This window comes from Acartia tonsa, chromosome 14 (genome assembly GCF_053477335.1).
Source record: "Acartia tonsa isolate MP-2025a chromosome 14, ASM5347733v1, whole genome shotgun sequence".
NCBI lineage: Eukaryota > Metazoa > Arthropoda > Copepoda > Calanoida > Acartiidae > Acartia > Acartia tonsa.
Window position 1 is genome coordinate 41,597,110 of NC_137273.1, and position 23,416 is coordinate 41,620,525.

At 36.4% G+C, this 23,416-nt stretch overlaps 2 protein-coding genes across 3 annotated transcripts in view; one reads left to right on the plus strand and one right to left on the minus strand.

Moving 5' to 3' along the window:
* LOC145305885 (protein FAM221B-like) overlaps nt 1-23,416 on the minus strand; it is a 519,245-nt gene that overhangs the window by 377,118 nt on the left and 118,711 nt on the right. The gene's annotated exons all lie outside the window — the stretch shown is intronic.
* LOC145305480 (putative G-protein coupled receptor No9) overlaps nt 8,164-23,416 on the plus strand; it is a 41,077-nt gene continuing 25,824 nt past the window's right edge. Inside the window, exons 1-4 of the mRNA XM_080147099.1 lie at nt 8,164-8,248; nt 9,120-9,245; nt 13,027-13,099; nt 14,729-14,806. Coding sequence (XP_080003225.1) covers nt 8,179-8,248; nt 9,120-9,245; nt 13,027-13,099; nt 14,729-14,806 — 347 coding nt within the window. The 5' untranslated portion in view covers nt 8,164-8,178. The remainder of the gene's footprint in view (nt 8,249-9,119; nt 9,246-13,026; nt 13,100-14,728; nt 14,807-23,416) is intronic.

Below are 23,416 nucleotides of genomic sequence, written 5' to 3' on the forward strand. Positions count from 1 at the left end.
CTGACTTGGTCCATATAATTAAATGTTCTGCATTTACTACATTCACATGCAATGTGACTCCAAATTCCAAAATTAGCTAAATTTGCTAGGCAATTTGGTTGCAGTAAGGCTTGATATTATCAGTCAGGAAAGAAGTGTCTTGCCATTTAAAATTTTTATAAATCAAATGTGGAGAAACGTGAGGTTGATCAGATTTTCTAATTCCCAAAATCTAAAATTTGAATTATAAATTTAAAATTTGATTGTGTTGAGTTTTAATGGAAGGATGGGACGATGAGCTGTTATTTACACTGATACCCAAATTTTTATATCCACGTTATCTCACGTTATCACGTTGACTAAAAAGCTTTCAGTTTACTTGATTGGTTAGTTTAAAACTATTAGAGTCCAAACGTTTCAACCAATAACTTTATTCTACAAAAGGGTTCATCTTGTTTTTACTAATTGGGGATGTATATAAATGAATCGTCTATTGTCTTATCCCTTAAAAATTCTTATATTTTCACAGCCAATCAACTTTGAATCTTTCATATTATAAAGATCATCTTAATGAAAATAGGTTAATCTTTTCATTTATTCAAGTAAATGAATTGTGTTCTATATTTTGTAAGAAAATTCCTTTTTTTTTCATACGAAAAAGTACTTTTTTCAAAAAGATTCTAACCTATTCTATTTATAAATTAAAGTCTTTTAATAATTTGAGGCTATTATATCATCGCCTTCCAATCCTTAGATGCTTTTTGCGCAGCTGATAGTTGTTTTTAAATAGTAATGAATTTTATATAGACTTTTTGTCTTTGAATAATTAAACTAATGTTAACGTTTAAGTTAAAGTTTGTTGAACACCTGCGCAGTCTTAGGTTGACACATAAATATATCAAGGAGGGAGGGGACATTGGACTGTTAATTACACTAGTACACAAAGTTTTGCAATCACATTTTATTATTTGTTAGCTTATAAACTTTGGGTAACTTTGTACATTTTGATTGGTTGGTTCATTAACTAACAGTGCTTTTTAACAAAAACTGGCAGCATCTGTAATTTTGTTTACTATCATTAGGGATGTACTACAATTTATCGTCTATTGGCTTATCCCTGAAGATCCCTGAAATATATAGAAATACTTGAAGTCAAATAGATATCAAATCAAGGTTGACAATATCAATAAAAGCGAAGCTTAACAAATCAGACAATCAAAGAAAATAAATATTATTTTAAGACTTGATTATAGGAAGCATTATTCCAAAAATCGAGTTAATAGAATAATTATATTTTATATAAAAATTGTTGGAAATCTAAAATTGCTACTATAGTATGTTGGGCATTCAATTACAGGAATAAGCATGTTTGAAATTGATAGGACAATTCTTTTATAAATCAATAATCAGGATCGACCCTAAAAATAAGCAAAACAACAATAAGTATTATGATTTTTTTTAGTTTTAGTTGTTTTGATTATTTCACATGGACAAATTCAGTATGGAGTAGCTTTACTACGACAAAAAATGTGCCAAGCAGCTTGTTAAATTTAAACTAAGCTCTTAAAACACAAGCTTAAACAACAGTCTTATCCAATGTTTTATTAGGAGCACAGTTAATATATTACTATTTTTAACCGACAGACTGCAACTGTCCCCTTTACCCCAACCCCTCCCCTCCTACTGTACGAAAGAACTGGCCAATATGAGGTCTATATAAGCAACAAAAATATATACACGTATATTATATCAATTAAATACATACAAAAGAAATCTTAGATGATGCATTAAACTCTTTGCTAAAGTCAAACTTACATTAATTACCAAAATTGCTTGAATTGCTTGAAATCAAAATAATTATACAATGAACTCAAGTGATGTTTACAATTTGCTTCGCTACTAAATTTTGTTCTAAATTTTGTTTATATTACATGCTAAAGTTTTATTATTCTGTGTATTAAAGTTGTATTATTAAACAAAGCGAAGCTAATCTACAATTAGGGTAAAACTATACAAATTTTCTTGTTTTTACCAACTTCAAAATTTTTAAAAACTTCCAAGACAACCCACCTCATTTTTCATTATCAGGTAATTTAACAATTTACACAATAACGCGATTTGCTTAGCTGAAATACTCTTAATTTTACTCATATTTGGCCTGATTTTTTCCCCAGGCAAAGCTAACTCCAATATTGTGTGTATACCAGTTACATATACGTATTTTTGGAAATGTGGTTTATATCCTTTTTTATTTGTCCGTCCGTTCGTCAGTATGTCAGTCCGTGACGCTATGACTGCTGTTCATTTTGAAAATACTCACAATCTAAGAGAATCCGGTATACAACTTGATTAGTCCTTCGGTCCGTCGGTTAATTATGCTACAAAAGACATATGTAAGTGATTAATCAATTTTTGGTCCTTTGCTCCTTATGGATGTTGTCATCCTTGTTTTGTATCCAATTTAGACTTTTATTTATACTTAAATCCTTAGAGTTTTTTGTGGTAGTTCTTTCTTAAATCTATTGTATTTTTATGAATATCATTGATATAATCTAAGAACTTTTAATGTAATAGCTTTTCATTTACGTGTTATGACCGTCTATGTTATTGTTTTGTTAATCGATACATTATTTGCTTGGATGTTGCAACAGATTTTCATGTGCTATGATAAAGCTATGCTCGCAGCTGGCTGAAACAACCTTACTCCCTATACCCTCCCCACCTACTGAATGAACGAACTGACCATGAAATGAGGTCCATATTGTCAAGCTAAATTATTGACAAATTTTCCCCTGTCAATATATTCACGTATATCCTATATCCATTATTTTGTCCATATATCAAACAACAATCCGGGATCTAAAGGGATAAGACAATGGTCGATAAATTTATGTACATCCCCAATGTTGATACTCAAAATTACCATTATTGTAGATGAAAATTAGTGGTTAAAACGTTTAGATTTGCTAATGAACTAACCAATCAAATCCAATAAAAAGTTCTTAAGCAAAAGTTTAAGAAAACGTTATTTTAAAACTTTAAGGACTAGTGTAATAAACAGCCCATTGTCCCCTCTCTCCCTGAGCAACTCTTTATGGACTATTAATATTTGTCTAAGTGTTGTCAGTATAAACTACCCTCTTGTCAAGCAAATGGGGTCTTCATACAAAATAGCAGATTTTTACGAAAAAGTTATGAAATGCTTTTTTTCAAACTTTGAATAATGATTCCTGTCACAGTTAAGTACGATTAAGAAAGCTAGAAAATTGTTATTAGAAAGTCCATACGTCCATTTTAACTGATAAAACCATTTGATAAAAATTCATCAAAAAGTATTGAATAATGATTTTTCCTTAACTATATATATTATTCTAGACATTATGTTTTAGTTTGCTTTTAAAATAAATTCGTGTTTTTGTATTTATACTTGTTAAGAAAAGGTCCAGAAAAAGGCAGTACCCATAAAACAGCATTTTTATTAACACAAAAGCTTAAAAAATTTTAAGATTTAGATGTACTATAAAAGTTTAAGATTAAGTTATTATATTAAATTTGAAAGTCTACAAGAAATATACTTTATAAAACGTATTTTAGATGCTGATTTTAGGTTAGGTTAAGAAAATTATTAGAGTCCAGTAGCCTTGCTGGTTAAGATTAACTTACTTAAATAGTATTTTAAAGATGTTAGACTTGATTATTAATTTTTAAAAAACATTGGCGCATTTATATTTTTGCTCTTAAATATATTCACAAAATTTTTGAGATAGACAAATGCCCTAAAAAATCTGCGAACGTCATTGCTTGATGATATATGAATTCAAGAAATCATCTCAAGAATAGAAGCATAGGTAAATTGAAGAAAAGATTTGTTTTAGTGAAAAGGGATGCTATTTAAAGATACTCACAAAAATTGATTGAATATACAGAATAGAATTTCCCAAAATTTTATTTTATCAGAAAATTATTATCAACTATTACATAGCTAAACTTAATTTTTTATGTATGATTTAACTTTCGCATTTCTAAAAAGCTGAACTCAATACTTTATTTTCCAGTATGAATTCGAAACCTATTAATTTCCGGTGAATATGAACCGATTTTTCTCCATGCTGAAAAATTATCTAAAGCTTCGTATTTTATCCAGTTTTATACAGATATAAAAATGTATGATCATAATATTAAAACCAGTTTTGTTTACCTGTGCCTTCGGCATCTCGGGGCTAAAAAACTTTAATCTTATAGTTGTACATTTTTATAACCCCAGGAAGCTGTTTATAATACGATGCGATAAAAAAATAATCGTTAACTGCTGTTCTTTATCAATCTAGAATTTCGACTTTTTTTTTGCATATCTATTCATTTCTGGGCATTTTGTGCATTTTTCTTGTAAGGAAAATAGTCAAGTATTGCTTAGAATATTAACAAGAATAATATAAAATCTATAAAGATGTTTGTCTGTCCGTCTAAAGCTCTCAGATCTCAGTAACCGCTGAACCGATTGGGTCTTACTCTTTCAGAGGTTATAGCTACTGAACCTGGACTGCGTTTGTAATCAGAGTTTATAAAACAACTTTTGAGACTTTGGATTTTGATTTCATGTTTCATTAACTTGAGTGTTCAAAAGTTTCAACCACTAATTTTAATCAGCACGAGGGGTAAATTTTTGTATCATAATTGGGGATGAACATCAATTTATCGATTATTGCCCTATCCCGTTAGATTTCTGGGTTGTAATAAGCTTTTTTCTTGTGGGATGTGGTAATATTTACCACACAAAAAATTGCCAAAAAAAGTAAAAAAAACAGCTTTAAATGGACGTACGGACATTATGGTAACGACTATAGAGTTGCTACGTTTACATGCATTATCATGCAAATTTTTTTAATCGATAAGACTATTTTAACATGCCTAAATTAACGATAAGAGCTATCTGTTGCCTACGGACTGACAGAACCTTATTATTGAAAATCCACGCTTTTTAAAATAGAAAAAAATATTACAAAAGATTTATATATAAATTTGATAAGATAAGAATGTTTTCCTTACAAAATTGTCAAATAACATTGATATGTTGGTATAGTATATAGAGTTTACTATCATTCTTTTTTTATTATTCCTAAAACTTATTTTTTGACCATCGATATCCCCCCCCCCTAAATTATTTAAATTTTTGAAAAAAAAAGCATGTTTTTAGCCTCTCCGGAGTACCTGACATAACCTAACCTAAAAAAGCTTAATGTATCATTATCTAAAAAAAATCATTTTTAAATTTTATTCTACAATAGGAAAACCGCCAAAATAATTCTTAGCAACTCCTAACCTAAATTAAGCATGTTAGATATGAAATTATTCTTCAAAATACAAAAAAAATGGATTTAGTTCACTTTCAGGAGAAGAGAAATTATTTATTCTTTTCTCAAGTCCAAATAAATATGATATTTTATTTTATTTCTTTGATCTCCATATTTTGTGTGTTTTTTCCTCTTTTTAAAATTGCGTAGCACTGTTTTACTGAGGTATGTCTGTATGTCCATCTAACGGCTTGACTTCAAGCCTTCACTGATTCATTACTGTATAACTGTACTTTTTAATATAAAATATCGTAATTGCTTGATGTTGTTACACTTTTCTTGGACAAATCGGTTCTTGTTTTCAAAAATTTTATTAACTTTTTACAAATTACATTGGAAAAAAATGTATCTTTTCTTTAACTTCTTTCAAGTTCTCATAGAGTTAGGTTCTAGGTTAAGTTGCTTTATTTTGAGTTTGTTATCTAGAGGTAATATTCAAGACTAATGGAAATATTATTATTTGGATCTTGCACCAGATTTTCATATTTTCTAATAAAGTGAAACTTGCCATTTACCCCATCCCCTCTACTCCTAATGGATGAACGAACTGGCCAATGAACGCGTTCCATGTTAGCAAGCTAAATTTACGACAATTTTTCCCATATCATAATATCCGCGTATATTCTACATCTATTTCGAGCGTTTTTTGTAGTAAATATTTGCATTTTTACGACTTAATTGTTACAGGAATCTTTCTGCAAGGTTTACAATTGAAAGAACTATTCAAACATACCATAATTATTATTTTTTTTTTGGGGGGGGGGGTGATCAACCTCAAAGCCCCTTCATACCTAAAGAGGCCTCTCGGGGCATTGCTGCAAATTAAATTAAAAGTAACTAATATCGCCTTAGGTGTAATAAATAAACCAGGAAAACCGCTGTACTTTCAAAATGTATATTCTACTTCAAAATTAGATTATAACCCTGTGTAGTAGTTGAAGGTATTCCGATACTTCTGCATATAAAAAGCATTATCAAATAAGCAGGACTGTAAATTATCAAGGATCTAAAGGGATAAGACAATGGCCTATAAATTTATGTACATCCTAAATGATAATACCCAAAATTACCCCTTCTGTAGATTACAATTAGTGGTTGAAACGTTCGAACTCTCAATTAAATATATCAGCCAAACAAAATTTAGTAAAAGTTCCCAAAGTTGTTAAACCATTGAATAAGAAAACGTTATTATAAGTCTTTGGGGACTAGTGTAATTAACAGCCCTATGTCCCCTCTCTCCATGCAAATCTTGTCGCTTCCTTTTTTTCATAATCATTTAAAAACCTCTAATACACATTCTATTATGTCTTATTGTGATTATAAAACACTAAGAAGATAATATGCGGCTTTAAAGGCACACCAATGTATGAAACATAAATTAAATTTAAGAAATGCAGGCAAAAGTTTTCAAGAAGGACGGTTTCTAACTTATAAGCCAGTGCATTTTTAAAGTCGATATATTATTACTTGGATGTTGCACTAGATTTTTCATATACTATAATAAAGTAATACTCACAGCTGGCTAAAATAAATATACCCCCATGCCCTCCCCGCATACTGGATGAACAACCTGTCCAATAAATGAATTCCATATTAACAAGCTTAATTGGCGACAAATTTTACCCTGTCAATATATCCACGTATTTCATATAGCAATTATTATTGACTAGAGTTGGCTCGATATAACTATCTCACTATTGGCTAGTTTTCTATAAGTACATATCTATGTATCTATTTCAATTTTCGTCCCTCGCCATTACTATCTAAAAGAAAGAAGTAAATATTTAATATTGTAAATAATTTTAAAAAGATTTCTTCAATAATATTTTTTATTTACATTACCATCACCAAAGGGTTAATATGATTAAAATTTTAGTTTTAATATTTGAACACTACGGAAGTGTCGCTACAATCGAATTCTTTTAAAACAGAGTTTTCTTTGATTTTCTATATTATGAACGTATATTTTTTGTTTATTAAATCAAGATTAAATACTTCAATGTAATTTAAATATCAACATGGATTAAAAAACTTTATTCATTCCATAAACAAATAGAATAAAGGTTTTATAGCTTTGGTCAATGAGAGTTTAATGAGGATTATTGGAGCACTATGAGTTTTTAACATTTATTCCTTGGAAAACTTGAGCTCATTTATAGACATTTATTTCCTATATAGATCTGACATGGATCTTGAAGCAATAAAGAAGGCTGTTTTGTAAATGTTAAAAATTGGAAGAATCTATTAAATAAAAGTTATCGCAAATATACTTAGTAAATAATAGAGATTTTAAAAAAGAGTATTGGCTCAGATAAAATGGTCATCTGTTTGATTGATATGAAATGTATAAGCATATAGGCATATATATAATCGTATTCGAAGAAAACAGCCTTAAAATACAATGGCCTAAAGCCATCCAGAGACCCTTCCCAAAGATGGAGATCTCAAATTGTTTATTAGCTACAGACAAAAAAGAACCGTACTACTTTATATAATTGAACTAGCGGCTATGCCCCTAAAGACCTCTAGGAGTACTTGAAGAGGGGGGAGTTGAATCACAAAACTTATTTTTTTATTTAGTCTTTTTTAAAGTAAAAAAAAATTTTTAAAATTAATTTTTTTTGATGGGGGATAATATTTTTCTAGGTTCAATTTCTCTTGGAAGGGTGGCGCTACCCTCCCCCAAAATAGTTATAAACCTTCCTGAGACCTATGAAAAGCTACCCTGTTAAGGAGAACCCAGAATTAGTTCGGCGGTTAGCGAGATCCTTTGGTACAAACAGACAAACATCCTTTTACTTTATCATAAGGATAAAGAAATTGAAAAAGAGTGGTAAATTGTTGCAGAATGTCATCAAAACTACGAGGAGCTACAAACCTTCTTATTGTGTCTCTAGCAGTCACAGATTTGTTATTAGGTAACTTTTTATTTATAATTCAAGGAAGGGACAATGGACGTTAATTTAATCTTCCCCCAAAGCTGGGTATAAGATTAGTTAAACCGACATTGTTCCATGTTTTTTTTTTAATTAGCACAAGCTTATCTATAATTTATAGATTTATTGCAGATGTGGGTTCTTAAAAAAAAATTGCCCCACTAATCGTTTTGTTTAAAATTAATTAATTGTTTACGTGAAAAATCCACCAAAATCACATTAAAAATCTACAAAAAATAAACAAAATCATAGAAGGGTTATTAACATAGGGTTATTTACACTAAGCGATTAGTGGGACAAATTTTTTTTAAAGAATCGACCTCAGGTCTGATTTTTTTATGCATGTTTTTGTAACATTTGCAGCCAAAATTAAATTTTTTGACGTTTATAAACCTTTTCTATAATTAGGCTAGGTGCGGACATCCGTCCGTTCGTAACAGATAGCTAACATCCATTTAGGGATGTCCTATCGATTTCAAACTTGGAACGGTTATTTCTATAGCAGTTTGGTACTATTTAGAAAGGGTAGCAACTCTACAATTAATCGTTACCAGAAGGTCCGTAAGTTCCTATTCACCTCATTTTGTGAATAATGATTTCTTGAACAAGAAGGTTCTGTAAGCGGAGCATCTATATAATAAAGTTCTAAAACCTAAGTATGACCTTAAACAGTATACTGTATTTAATCTATTTTGCAATAAATTTACAAAAATAATATAGAAAAGCTTCGCTTTTAAAAATTTGTTTCTGCTTTTTATATTATGACACCCTACAAGTGTTTATTATCTGATTTTTTTATAGCTTCTCTTTTATGCATGTTGTCATCCATCATTTACTTGTTGATATTTTTTAGGTATTTTGATATTACCCATGAGTGCAATCCATGAAGTTTTAGATGTCTGGATTCTTGGGTCTCAACTTTGCTTTATTTGGCTATCTGTTGATGTCCTGACCAGCACAGCTAGCATTCTACATTTAGGTATCTATTTTCTTGCTATCTTTCTATCTTCCTAACAACACCTATCTATCTTTTTTGCTATCTATCTCAAGAATGCTATATGTCGATATTCTAACTAGCACAACCAGCATTCTAAATTAAGGTATCTATCTATCTTTTTTTCTATCTATCTATTTACTTCTCCGTTTTTTTGTCTAGCTGTCGATATTCTAACTAGTACAGAAAGTATTTTTAGGTATCTATTTTCTTTCAATCTATCTTTTTTTCTATCTATCTTTCTGTCTACCTATCTTTCTATCCATCTTTCTTTCTTTCTATCTTTCTTTCTATTTCTTTCTTTCTATCTATCTGTCTTTCTATCTATGTGTCTTTCTATCTATATTTCTTTCTTTCCTTCTTTCTTTCTTTCTATCCATCTTTCTTTTTATCTTTCTTTCTCTCTATATTTCTTTCTATCAATCTTTCTTTCTATCAATCTTTCTTTCTATCTATCTGTCTTTCTATCTATCTGTCTTTCTATCTATATTTCTTTCTTTCCTTCTTTCTTTCTTTCTATCCATCATTCTTTTTATCTTTCTTTCTCTCTATATTTCTTTCTATCAATCTTTCTTTCTATCTATCTTTCTTTCTATTTCTTTCTTTCTATCTTTCTTTCTTTTCATCCATTTTTTTTTTATCTACCTTTCTATCTCTTCAGACATATATGTCTCAACTTTGCTTGTTTGAATATCTGAAACAACAGCTATCATTATACATAATTTGTAGATAGGTGGACGTCGCTTACCTTATTTTAGAAATTGTAATATAAATTAAAAGAAAACAAATTGTACATCATATATATTTTTCCATTTAGCACTTTTGTAAATCAAAATCATAAAATATTACTGAAATACTCAACCTATTGGGAATTGGATATAACAGTTTCAACTCAAAATATGCTTGTTTATATTTTCGCAAAGAACGTATTCTAATTTTTGTGATTTAAAAAAAATAGCTAGTCGGTGCTTTTAGTAAGTAGTAGATGTAAAATGATCCATAGAATTTAGATATGCAATCGGTTTTTTGTAGACCTCTTATTTTTTAAGTAATTTAAGTTTTTTTTTTAAATTAAGTTGATTTTAAGGTAATAAAACGAAACAAAAAAAATTGCCATTATGCACAAAAATATTAAGATCTTTGATTTAACACCTTACTTTTTAAAGTCTGTTGAGTAATTATTGAAAAAATCTATTTTGTTGAAGCCCGGGGAATCAAAACTTTTAACTTTAGGAGCTCGTCATGAATGGGTTAAAACAAAATCACAAAAGTTAAGACACGTTCTTTATAATAATCAAATCATAACAGATTTAATTTAGTCTTTACTAGTTATGAGATACATTGTATGATACATGCTTTTTCAGTAAGGCTCAGAACCGGTTTTAATCAATTGTATATTAACCCATTAGTGCCGAGCGCCACTTTTATGGGCCGATCGAGCTGAAAATTTCAGGGAAGCTTTATAATGGTCAAAACGGAATTCCAATTTTTTTGTTTTGCTCTAGTGGCGTGCACAGGAAAGTTGCAAAAAAACCCGGTTCAGCATGGCCATAAATGCACAACGGGTATTTAAACCCGTTTTGGGTGGTTTTCTGCCGGCATTAAAAGTCCCTTTTACCTAAATACCCAGTTATTTCGACAAAAAAATGACAAATGTAATTTTTGAACGCCCAAAGTGAGATGAACACTTTTTAGAACTTTGATACGATCCGTAATTGAAAACTACACAACCTCATGTAATCTATAGGGCTACAAGTAATATACGAAGCGATTTATTTCAAATTTAGTTTTCGGCCGGTTTCGGCCGCCGTAACCGGGTAAAAAAGCCCGTTTGTTGAAGTCTTAAAACCTGACATACACAAAAAAAGAACATATAAAATTGGATGATACATATCAGAAAAAAAGCATAAAACTATTGGAGGACACATATAGAGATTACTAGGGTATACTGATTAGGGTGGCTCAAGAATAATAAATCATAAAAAAATATTTAATGGTTGAAAAGTTAAAACCGGGTAATAAAACCAAAACCGAGCCGGGTTTTAAACCTGTCGGGTATTTATGGCCATGCTGAACCGGGTCCTAATGGGGCGTAAAAAAATGATAAAAAATCATATAAGAAATAATAATTTGAATAAAACAAATAGATGTACTTGTCAATAAACATTAGATTTCACACAAAAAATCAGCAACTTAACTATAAAAACAAAAAAGTTATTAACGTTTTGCGAAAGCACCTGTTTTTTCGCGGCAGATCCATATTATCCATATCATAGATCCATATCTGAGACTTCTCTCCGGGGGCAATAGATAAAGAACGGAGTAAAGGGGAGTCTCACAAAAGGATGATGAAATTTGAAGACTGGAAACCGTTTTTTTTCCATTTTTCGGAACCGGGTTTAAATACCCGGTTCGTCACTAATGGGTTAATATTTCTAAAATCACTGTCAACTAAAAAAATTAACACTAATATTTTTTTGGAGCCTATCACAATGGCGCATTTTTTGAGTACATCACTCAAAACTTTATGATGTTTGGAAATAAAATTGGAAACGTCTATTTTTCCACAAATAATAGATAAAGCAAACTTTGAAAAATCTTTCTTCAGAATTCTTGGGATATATCTCAATTTCTTAGCTTGGTTAAGGAGCCTAGCCCCTCTTCCAAGAATGGAGAATACGTGGATATATTGACATCAATTGAGCTGCTACTATAAACCTCATTTATTATTTAGTTCATTTATCCAGTTATGAGAGGAGGGGATGAGTGGTATCGTTAATTCAGTCAGCTGCAAGATTCACTTTATTAGATTACATGAAAATTTAGGTGCAACGTCCAAGTAATAATATATCAATTTAAGACTAATGCTATTCTGTATTTAGTATCTAAAATTTTGATTAGGATGTGCATACCAAAAGTGTCCAAAAAATTCCACCAATAGCTTTTAAATTAACCTATAACAATTTGTTTATGTCTGGAATTAAATCTAAAACCACCCCAAGACGTGTGGTAAGCTTTAATGAACTCAATCGGTTCAGTAGTTTGCTCAATTGTCAGCTACAGTCACCTTACTACTAATTTATTCCTTAGAGGGTTTTAAATGCTCCAATACAAATTAAAAGGAATAATCCCATTTTATAATATTTGCAAAATATCTTTTATAGTACACACGAAAAAAATAAACTTTTCCAGAATTAATATAATATTTTTCATTTAGCTAGAATTATCTAATTCTTAACGTCAGGGGAGAGTGGATACTGGATTTTAAATTGTTCTGATAAAGTTTTATAAACATGATTTTTATTTCTGGGTTTAAACTCTTTTGGGTACTTATTAGAACTTTGATTAAACTAGCAATGTCCAAACTTGATTTTAATCTACAGTAAGCGTAATTTTGTTGTATTACAATTGGGTATTTATATTAGTTTACAGTTCATTGTCTGGTTCTCAGCCATACTGAAAACTTATGTTCAGCATCTTATTACAGAAATTTTCCACGAATAATAAGATAAAAATCATAAAATTAACACGATTTTTGTTTAGCCGGGCCTACGGCTCCTTGGAGCCAACAAAACTGGTTTTAATCTTATAATTTTATTTTTTATCCGCGGAAAGCTGTGTATAATACGATGCGATAAATAACAAACGGAGCAATAAATTTTACATATGTAAACAAAAGAAATAAACTTTTTATCTTTACTAGAAACCATGAAAATCTTGAGACAAAGAAAATAACTAAAATTTTAAAATACATTTTTTATTTCAGTTGTGATAAGTTTGGACCGATACATAGCAGTCACACATCCTGTTACTTATCCTAATATCATGACAACATCCAGGTGACATAGATAGATAGATAGATAGATAGATAGATAGATAGATAGATAGATAGATAGATAGATAGATAGATAGATAGATAGATAGATAGATAGATAGATAGATAGATAGATAGATAGATAGATAGATAGATAGATAGATAGATAGATAGATAGATAGATAGATAGATAGATAGATAGATAGATAGATAGATAGATAGATAGATAGATAGATAGATAGATAGATAGATAGATAGATAGATAGATAGATAGATAGATAGATAGATAGATAGATAGATAGATAGATAGATAGATAGATAGATAGATAGATAGATAGATAGATAGTTAGACTGTCCTTAATTATGTTTGTCTTTCTCCCCTCATATCTAATTGATATAGTATTGCTCTACTTTGTGTTCAATCATTGTGACAAAAATTTTCTATTTGCAAATCAATTACTTAGAGTGTTTAATGTACAAATGACTATGGGCTCATTATTAAATTGAGACAAACATATCCTAAAACTACCCAAGGTTTAAATATAAAAAAAAAATAGCTTTAAACCAATCCCGGGATCTATGTGAAGCTTCCCTTAAAAGTATAACTCAATCGGTTCAGTAAGTATTGAGACCTTAATTTGATTAATTTCGATGTTTGTAATGATGTAGGTGTCGTTTTGGTGTTTTTTTTTTTTTGGGGGGGGGGGCTTTTACCAGCTGAAGCTTCTAAAGGCAAAATTGTACAAAATGCCAATAAGTAGCATAAAAATTTATGTCATTTTTTAGTGCTTGTTGAGTTGTGATACAACCTCCCCCCCCCCTCCCCCCCCCCCCCTACTTCTTTCCAACATATAAACCCAGTTTGGGTCCCTATCCCTGCGGGGCATATACCTGCGGTTCCTTAACCCTGTGGGGTTACTCACACTGTACCCTATCCTAAATTAATCAAAATTAAAGGAAGGGGGTGTTCTCAGTGCTCAACAAGGTAATTTGCGTGAAAAAGCTCAATTTTTTGGCATATAAAATTGAACACTCGACTCGATTGTGCATTGGTAATATCAATATTGTATCTATGTGCCAAAAATATATTTATTTTTTGTGTTTATTTTCTGTGGTCGTTTCCTTATTATTTTTCCAGTTACGAGATTTTTTATATTCGCTTTAAATGATTTAATATCATTTTTAACTTTTTAAGCCTATAAATAAGATCGAAAAATTTATAGGCAGATCTTTTCATTAATCACCCACCTAATAAATTTTAAATTATGTTCAAATGCGAAGAAGAAATATGAAACATTTGCAAATGTAATAAAAAAAATTTCAAAGTCAAACTGTACATTTTAAAAGTAAAAAAAACAACTTTGAAACTTTTTCCGCTTCTTCATATATTATTACATAGGATAGTAAGGATTTTTTTTTGTCTGAAGCTTGCGATTTTAATAACTACTTAATTGATTGATTTTCACCTTTGAGGGAAAGGTTTTATGCTATTCTTATGACCCTTTAACCTTTGGATGAAGAGAACCTTGATGCAAGTGACACAATTCCGCTGACTTACAAGTTTATTGACATACATATTAATATCTAAGCAGTCAAACTCCTGTTAGATGGCAGCTTACTTATATTATTTTTATTTTTATATAATATTTTTTAGGGCCAAAATGTTGATACTGGGTGTTTGGACAATAAGTTTTGTAATATGCTTCCCACCATTAGTTGGATGGAATACAAGGTAACTTATTATTTTAAAGTAACAGGAAGTCTTTGAGTCTGTCTGTTTGTCTGTACCGCCAGATCTCGCTTACTGCTCAACCGATATGGTTCTCCTTTACAATGTAGCTTCTAATAGGTCCTGGGAAGAATTCTAAATATTTGGTGAAGGGTACCACCACCTCTCATTATAAATCAGCCCCAAAAAAATGTGAAAGAAGGGAAATGTCACCATTCAATTTAGGAACGTTTAAATCATCCTGTTGACGATTTCTGTAACAATTAGGCAAAATTTAGAAATGGTAAACAACCAGTACTTCAAATCATCGATGTTTTGTTCAGACTTCAATAATTATTTAAATTACCCAGAATTTTGTATTTTGTTTATTATAATTGGTGTTGTACATTGTTATTGTCCATTTTCTTATCTATTAAGAACCTTGGTTAACGTACTTTATGAAGAGTACTCTTATATAAAAACGTCTATTATACAATCCTTATAATAAAGTAACAGGATGTCTATTTGTCTGTCTGTTTGTGTGTACTAGATCTTTTCATGAAAATACTCTTTTTCGAATTTTAGTCTTCTGCTAACCTAAAAAGTTACTTTAGGAGCCTAGAAATACATGTACAAAATTTCAGCTCTCTATCTCTACTGGCGACCTAGCGCCAGGCATGTAAAATATCAACAGATAACGGTAGCACGGCGGTTTTAACAATATTTCAGCAATGTGCAGGTTTTAAGCTCTTCTGCATATTTCAATTTAAACACATAAGGGCAAAGATATATTATCCCAAAAATCTTTTGTCAAAGTCTACTCTACACCTAGCGCCAGTCAGTTTTCTAAAATCATGCATTTTATAACTGTGAAAATAGAAATCGCCAGCGCTAGGTGTAGAGTGGACTTTGACAAAAGATTTTTGGGATATTATATCTTTGGCCTTATGTGTTTAAGGTGAAATATGCAGAACACCTAAATTCATCTTCCAAGCCATTCCCTAGGCATTATAATTTTTTTTATGAAATAACGGGATTTCAAAACTGCCCTTTGAAAAGGCCTAAAAAATATCTTTTTTTGTCACTTTTTTCACTGCTTATAGTTACAACTTATTAAGATATTATGCTCAGTTAAAAAAAATCGGCGCCTCCAGCACCAAAACCGGCAAAAACTGGCAGTTAAACTTCTGTGCCCCTACTTGCCCCCTTCTTCAGCCAACAGTAGTTATCTCAAGAAGTAAAAGAGATATCAACTTTTAAACTTTTAAATAAAACTGAACTAAGTAACTATTACACATTTAATTTTGGGACTTTCCTTCTAGGGGCTTGTTTGGCAAAAGACCCCCAAAAACTAAAAATGTGAGTTCTGGACTTATTTTTAAATATTACAACCTAATTTTTTTTGAGAAAACTTTTTTCATATAACCAAACTCAGCAACCTATACAGATTTCATTTTGGGACTTTCCTTAAAGGTGCTAGTGGAGCAAAATACCCCCCAAAACACAAAAATTATGAGTTCTGAGCTTATTTTTAAAGATATCAACCTGATTTTTTTAAAGAAAATGTTTTAAATAAAACTGAACTCAGTAATGATTACACATTTCATTTTGGGACTTTCCTTTGATGGGCTTGTGCAGCAAAAGACTCCCCAAAACACAAAAAATATTAGTTCTGAGCTGATATTTAAAGATATCAACCTGATTTTTTTAAAGGAAACTTTTTTAACATAACCAAACTCAGCAGGGGCGTCCAAGCTTTTTTTTTGGGGGGGGGGGGGGGCGCACCCCCAAATTAGTTTGGGGGGGGGGGTAATCCCCACTTTACCCCCCCTCTTGGACGTCTATGAAACTCAGTAATGTTTACAGATTTCATTTTAGGACTTTCCTTCTAGGGGCTAGTTGGGCAAAAGACCCCCAAAATCAAAAATATGAGTTCTGAGCTTATTTTTAAAAATATCAACCTGATTTTTTAAAAGAAATTTTTTAAAATAAAACTGAACTCAGTAATGATTACACATTTCATTTTGGGACTTTCCTTTGAGGGGCTTGTGGAGCAAAAGACCCCCCAAAACACAAAAAATATGAGTTCTGAGCTGATATTTAAAGATATCAAACTGATTTTTTTAAAGAAAAATTTTCTAACATAACCAAACTCAGCAGGGGCGTCCAAGCTTTTTTTTTTTGGGGGGGGGGTAAAATTTGATTGGGTGGGGGGGGGGGGTAATTACCCCCCCTGAAACCTGTTGGCTGGGGCAAATTTTGTTTACCTTCCCAAAATTTACCCCCAAATTTTTAAAGAAAATTTTTAAAATAAAACTGAACTCAGTAATGATTACACATTTCATTTTGGGACTTTCCTTTGAGGGGCTTGTGGAGCAAAAGACCCCCCAAAACAAAAAAAACATGAGTTCTGAGCTGATATTTGAAGATATCAATCTGATTTTTTTAAAGGAAACTTTTTTAACATAACCAAACTCAGCAGGGGCGTCCAAGCTTTTTTTTTGGGGGGGGGGCGCACCCCCAAATTAGTTTGGGGGGGCGGGTAATCCCCACTTTACCCCACCTCTTGGACGTCTATGAAACTCAGTAATGTTTACAGATTTCATTTTAGGACTTTCCTTCTAGAGGCTAGTTGGGCAAAAGACCCCCAAAATCAAAAATATGAGTTCTGAGCTTATTTTTAAAGATATCAACCTGATTTTTTTTTTGAAAACTTTGTTAACATAACCAAACTCAGTAACATTTACAGATTTCATTTTGTGACTTTCCTTCTAGAGGCTTGTTTGGCAAAAGACCCCCAAAAACTAAAAATATGAGTTCTGGACTTATTTTTAAAGATATCAACCATTTAGGAGGGGTAAACAATTTTGAATACCCCCAAAAAATAAAAAATACTAAATTTTTTATAAAATTTAAATAACCCCTCCCAAAAAAAAAAAAAAAAATTACACTGGGGGCAAATTTTGTTTACCAACAGATTTCAGGGGGGGTATTCCCCCCCCCCCAAGCAAATTTTACCCCCCCCAAAAAAAGCTTGGACGCCCCTGCTGAGTTTGGTTATGTTAAAAAAATTTTCTTTAAAAAATCAGTTTGATATCTTTAAATATCTCGGATACGCATATTCCTACTTTTAGGGAAGCCTAATCAGTGCCACACATAACATCTAGTGTTAGTCATGCAATTTAAATTTATAAATATTATGAAAAATTGTAAAGTACACCTGGTACTAAGCAGTAGCTTGGTGTACTATTGTATGTACTGCTTTGTATGACGGGGCGTAATCTGTCACTGAATAAATGTTTTTTATGTTTATATCAGCTCAGAACTCATATTTTTTGTGTTTTGGGGGGTCTTTTGCTCCACAAGCCCTTCAAAGGAAAATCCCAAAATGAAATGTGTAATCATTACTGAGTTCAGTTTTATTTAAAACATTTTCTTTAAAAAAAATCAGGTTGATATCTTTAAAAATAAGCTCAGAACTCATATTTTTTTGTGTTTTGGGGGGTCTTTTGCTCCACTAGCACCTGGAAGGAAAGTCCCAAAATGAAATCTGTATAGGTTGCTGAGTTTGGTTATGTGAAAAAAGTTTTCTCAAAAAAATTAGGTTGATATCTTTAAAAATAAGTCCAGAACTCATATTTTTAGTTTTTGGGGGTCTTTTACCAAACAATCCCCTAGAAGGAAAGTCCCAAAATGAATTCTGTAAATGTTACTGAGTTCAATTATGGTAACAAAAGATTTGAAAAAAAATCAGGTTGATATCTTTAAAAATAAGCTCAGAACTCATATTATTAGTGTTTTGGTGGGTCTTTTGCTCCACAAGCCCCTAGAAGGAAAGTCCCAAAATTAAATATGTAATAGTTACTTAGTGCAGTTTTATTTAAAAGCTTTCTTTCTGTGTGTTGATATTGTGGTATCCGCCGAGGATAAAGGGCAGACACCGGAGTTCAATTAGATTACGGCAGTGTGACAGACGTGGACACCTGACTATAGAGAAGCTACGCTTCTCTAGCATTCACCAAATAATAATCAACATCTATTTCAGTTGTCACTTTATTGCAGGTCTAAAGGGTACTAAAGCTATATACAACAAACAATAACTACACAGATAGGAATAAATAATCATAACATAAAAGCATTATAATACATACACAATAGTCAGTTTGGGCAATAATGATCCCCCATCCCTGGAAAGGGTGGGGGGAATTAACAATACAGTTAACCATAATAAACTTGGCAGATTCAATCATTAATTTTAAGCATAGGGAGGGGGTCGTCAGACCCCTTCCCCAGGACTCGGGGGAGGGCCATTGACCCTCCACCGAACCCCGGTCAGGGGTGCCATAGGCATGGCTCACGGTTGCCGAATACCACAACTCTCCCCTCGGAAGGCTGGGAGAGGGTTTCCCTACCAGACTTCCGACAGTGGTTGAGGCCTTCGGTCCGCTCCTTAGGGCTAAGATATATACAAACGATAATGATTCAATGGAATCCTAGTGGTGAGTGTTTCTCAGGGTTGATGGGCTCCCAATGTGGGATAGAAGGCAGAGGCTGGCTTTGGTTGGACACGTTGTTCAGCACCGGCAGGTGTCAGGTTGGCGGGTGGCACAGTTGTTGCTGGGACAGTCAGCAGTGGGGCATGCTGGTTATTGTTGGCAGCGGCTGGGGCACTGGCTGCCAAGTTGACCGTCTGGGCGGCAGCCTGACCTCCCGAGGGGCCGCGGGGTCTTCCAGAGGGCGGTCCTGGCCTGCCTGGGCGGTCATGCCCGCTATCGGCTGATTGCATGGACACCATTTCCTCGGCTGCTTCCCGGCCGATGGGAATGGCATCCCAGTCTACTGAAAAGTCCCGGGACTTGGCATGGGTGAGCCGGGCTCTGGCCAAGGCCTTCCTGTACAAGGTTGGATGGTACAGGAACACTTGTGATATCGCATTCAGGGCTGCCCGGACACCTCCTTGTGCTGCTGCCAGAGAAATGATGGTCAGATCCCCCAACAGTTTGAGGATTAGCAACAGCAGACACAGTATGGCTGCGCCATCTCCCCACTCGTGAATAGCTTGTCGGAACCCAGCCCAGACATCCAGGGCGGCCTCTCCTTCCTCCGCCAGTCGGTCGATGTTGTAGGACACTATCCCATGGTCACCTGTGGCCGAACAGCTGCCTTGCTGAACGCATGAGCCATAGGACAGGCCGGTCAGCATGGCGCTTTTATATGCTGGGAACGCCAGCAGTTGCTGCCAGTCATTCAACTCAGCCTGCGAATACAAGCCCCCTGAACTGAAGTCATCCAGGGGTTCTGTCAACAGCTGCTTAGGCGTATCCAGCGGGGGTGGCCTCTTCTTAGGAGCGGGGGTTAACTCTATCCAGCCTTCCTCCGCGTGCACAGTCAGGGGGTATGTGGAGGAGCAGGGAATCTTGGTGGCGTGGCCGCTATACACTCGTGTCACGGCGTCTACAAACCCTGTGGGCTCTACTGGCACTTTGTCCCAACACTCCTTGTGTTCACGGACAACATATTTGTTGCGTTGGCAGGTAAGCTGGAGCAGGACATCTCCCCTCAGCACCGAGAACGTGCTCCCCTGGACACGCACCGGGTGGGCCGGGTCTAGTTGCTGCAGCTTCCAGCAGTTGGCCGCTACTTCTTCTGCTGCTGTGCTTTTCATGTGGGTCTCCAGAGTAAATCCAATATAACCTGCATGTATCTGGGCCTGCAGGGGGACATCAACATCCCTGGCCGATACTCTGGGTAGCGCTGCCGCGGCTGGGTCAGCTGCCACGAACAATGCTGGGTGGTTGGTGGCATGGGCCTCAAAGTCGCAGTTCACTATTGAGGTGGGGTTGGTCATGTTGATGAAAAACTGGGCCTGATGGTCAACCAGGAACGCATCCATCACTAGGCTGGGCTGGAGGCTGCGGATCAGCCTCAAGGGGCAATCTCTCCCCAGGTGATCCCACACGTAGGTCGCTTCCCCAGTGATGCAAGACAGCTCTGAATGGGGACACTCCAAGGTCAGGTGGTCAGATTGGGACTCCACCCGTCCATCCTCTACTACGTAGGTCTCTTCCTTAACCAGCAGCCGGCGCTCCTGGAGCACTAATTCATTGCGGTACAGCTGGCCCTCGAAGTGGACGTCCTCCCCTTCACAACCCCCCCCCTCGGGGCTGTTGACGAGGGCGCCCACCATGTCGAGGGTGAAGAACAGGGGATGGTTCAGCTGGAACGTCAGTGGCTGGGTCTTGCCTGGCAGCGTGTAGACTCGGTTCCTGGCCAGGTCTCGGCACGTTTCTGGATCTATCTTGGTTGGCCTCATGAGGGTGGGGACCGAGGTCACCTTGAGGTGACCCCAGACCCCACACCTGAATGTCCACTGGGACACAGTGAGCTGGCAACTGTATCCTGTTGTTTCCCTCACCTTGACTTGCTGCAGGACGTGTACTTCATGGCCCAGGGGCACCTCCTGGTGTAGAGGTTCCGTGTTGCACATCTTTTCTTTATTGTAGGCTGTGACGTGGGTGGGGTTGGCGCAGTCCCATCCCACCAGGACGTAGCTGGTTGTAGGCCACACGGCTGCCAGCAGGAGGCCCCACAGGACCATCCACCAGTGAGAGAAGCTTCCAGGCAGCCATCTACCTCGCACACGCGGCTGGGGATCTTCGGCTCGGGTCACGGCTGCTTCTTGGGGCTGGACACGGCTGGGCTGCTCCTGGCTAGATACAAGTTTCCATTGAGCGTTATCTTTATGTGGCCGGGGCACCCCAATACCCTCCCCAATAACAGATTGGCAAGCGACTGGCACTTGCCTGGGTGTCGGCTCCCCTAGCCCCAAGTGGTCCCTTCCCTTGTCCAAGGCATGCCCAGTGGCATGGGGCTGAAGTGCGTGTGGCACAGGCTCGCCCTTACTCACATCCCTCCCCTGCCCTAGGAACTCAGGTGCATGTGGCACAGGCAAGTCCTTATTTTCCCAAATTTCAATCTCCCCAGCCTCTGGTGCAGGGGGCACAGGCAAGGCTGGGGTTTTACAATGGCTTGGATACAACACATTTATCAAATTTAACTCATCCTGGCTCGACTGGGGTTGCTGGGCAGCTGGGTTCCTTCGGCTGGCAGGGGGCTCTGGCTGGCATGTAGTTGGGCTCTCCCTGCAGGCTGGTGGCGCTGGCTGGCTGGGGGTGACGGGTGTCACCCCTTCCTCTGGGACTGCTGGCTCGTTCCAGGATCCAGGTCTCTCGGTGGCGGCGACGGTTGTCGCCCCAGGCACCAGGTTGGAGGCTGGCTTGTTCCAGGATCCAGGTATCTCGGTGGCGGCGACGGTTGTCGCCCCAGGCACCAGGTGGGAGGCGCTGGATAGCACCCCCCAGTCATCACAGGTGGCGGCGCCGGGTGGCGCCCCATACATCGATGTTGATGCGCTGGCTAGCGCCTCCTGCCTCTCTCGTTCAGCGGCCGCCAGGGCCTCCCCGTACATCGTCTCAGTGACGCTGGGTAGCGCCCCTCCACTCTTGCTGGGTAGGCTCGGCCGAGCAGGCTCCATCATGTTGAGGCTAAAAGGCTGGGGCCTCAGGACTTCTGGCTCGGCGATGTTGTAGGGTTGCACCAACTCCGGCCCCAGGTGGTTGAGACTGAAGCCCAGGCCAACCCGGTTGGGTGTAGCCGCGCCGCCCAGTACGTTGATCCTAGCTGGAACGGTCCCAAACTGCGGCATCCCGTCGGCTCGGTCCGCGGCTTTGGGGGCGGCTGCTTGCTGCGGTGGTGCTGGGGGCGCGCTCCCTTCCATGTGGGCCACTCTGCTGGGCTTCCCTGGAGGGACACCCTTATCGGCGGTGCGACTGCGGCTGGCTACCTGGGCCCAGTCAGCTCTGCACTCGGCCGCCGTGTGACCGTCATAGTGGCAACGCTCGCACTTGGCAGAACGGTCACGGCGTGGCTGGGTGCGTCTCTCCTCTAGGCTAACTTCCATAGGCGTCGGGCAGTCTCGCGCTCGGTGGCCTCTCCCCTGGCAGCGGAAGCAGCGACCTGGAACCTTGTCATCTGGAGCGACCCTCCCCATCTGGTGGAGACCCGGAGCCAAGGAGCCAATCTCCATTGGCTCCGACTCGTCATATTGGGGCAACTGGATGCAGGCAGATCCAGTCAGCCCGTCGGTAGAGTCCACTAGGCACACACCCTCCTTCAGCTGCTTGGTAATCATGGTGACGGTAAACATGGCTCTACGAGTGTACTCAGGTACACTCGTGATCTCATGTCCCATCATGACGCGTTTCACATTAGCGTTACGAATGCCACGATTTAATTCGTCCACCAACAACTCGAGATCCTCATGGCTGTAGGCGTCCCTATACAAGGCACACTTAGTTGATATGTATGCTTGTGTAGGTTCTGTCGAGTTTTGCTTGTAATCCCTAAACGCTTGTTTAAGCGTTTGGGATTCAAAAGCAGGACGAAATAGCATTTCACACTCGGCCTTGACCTGTTCGTAGGTCAAGGCTTGGCCTGCCTCGCCAAACAGATGGGACGCCATTTCCGCCGCTTGCCCTACCAGTGACAGTAAAAGGGCGTTGCGGCGGTTGAGGGAGTCATGGGGTGGCACGCGGTAAGCCGCCCATGACATCTCGAGTCTGCGGATATGTGAAC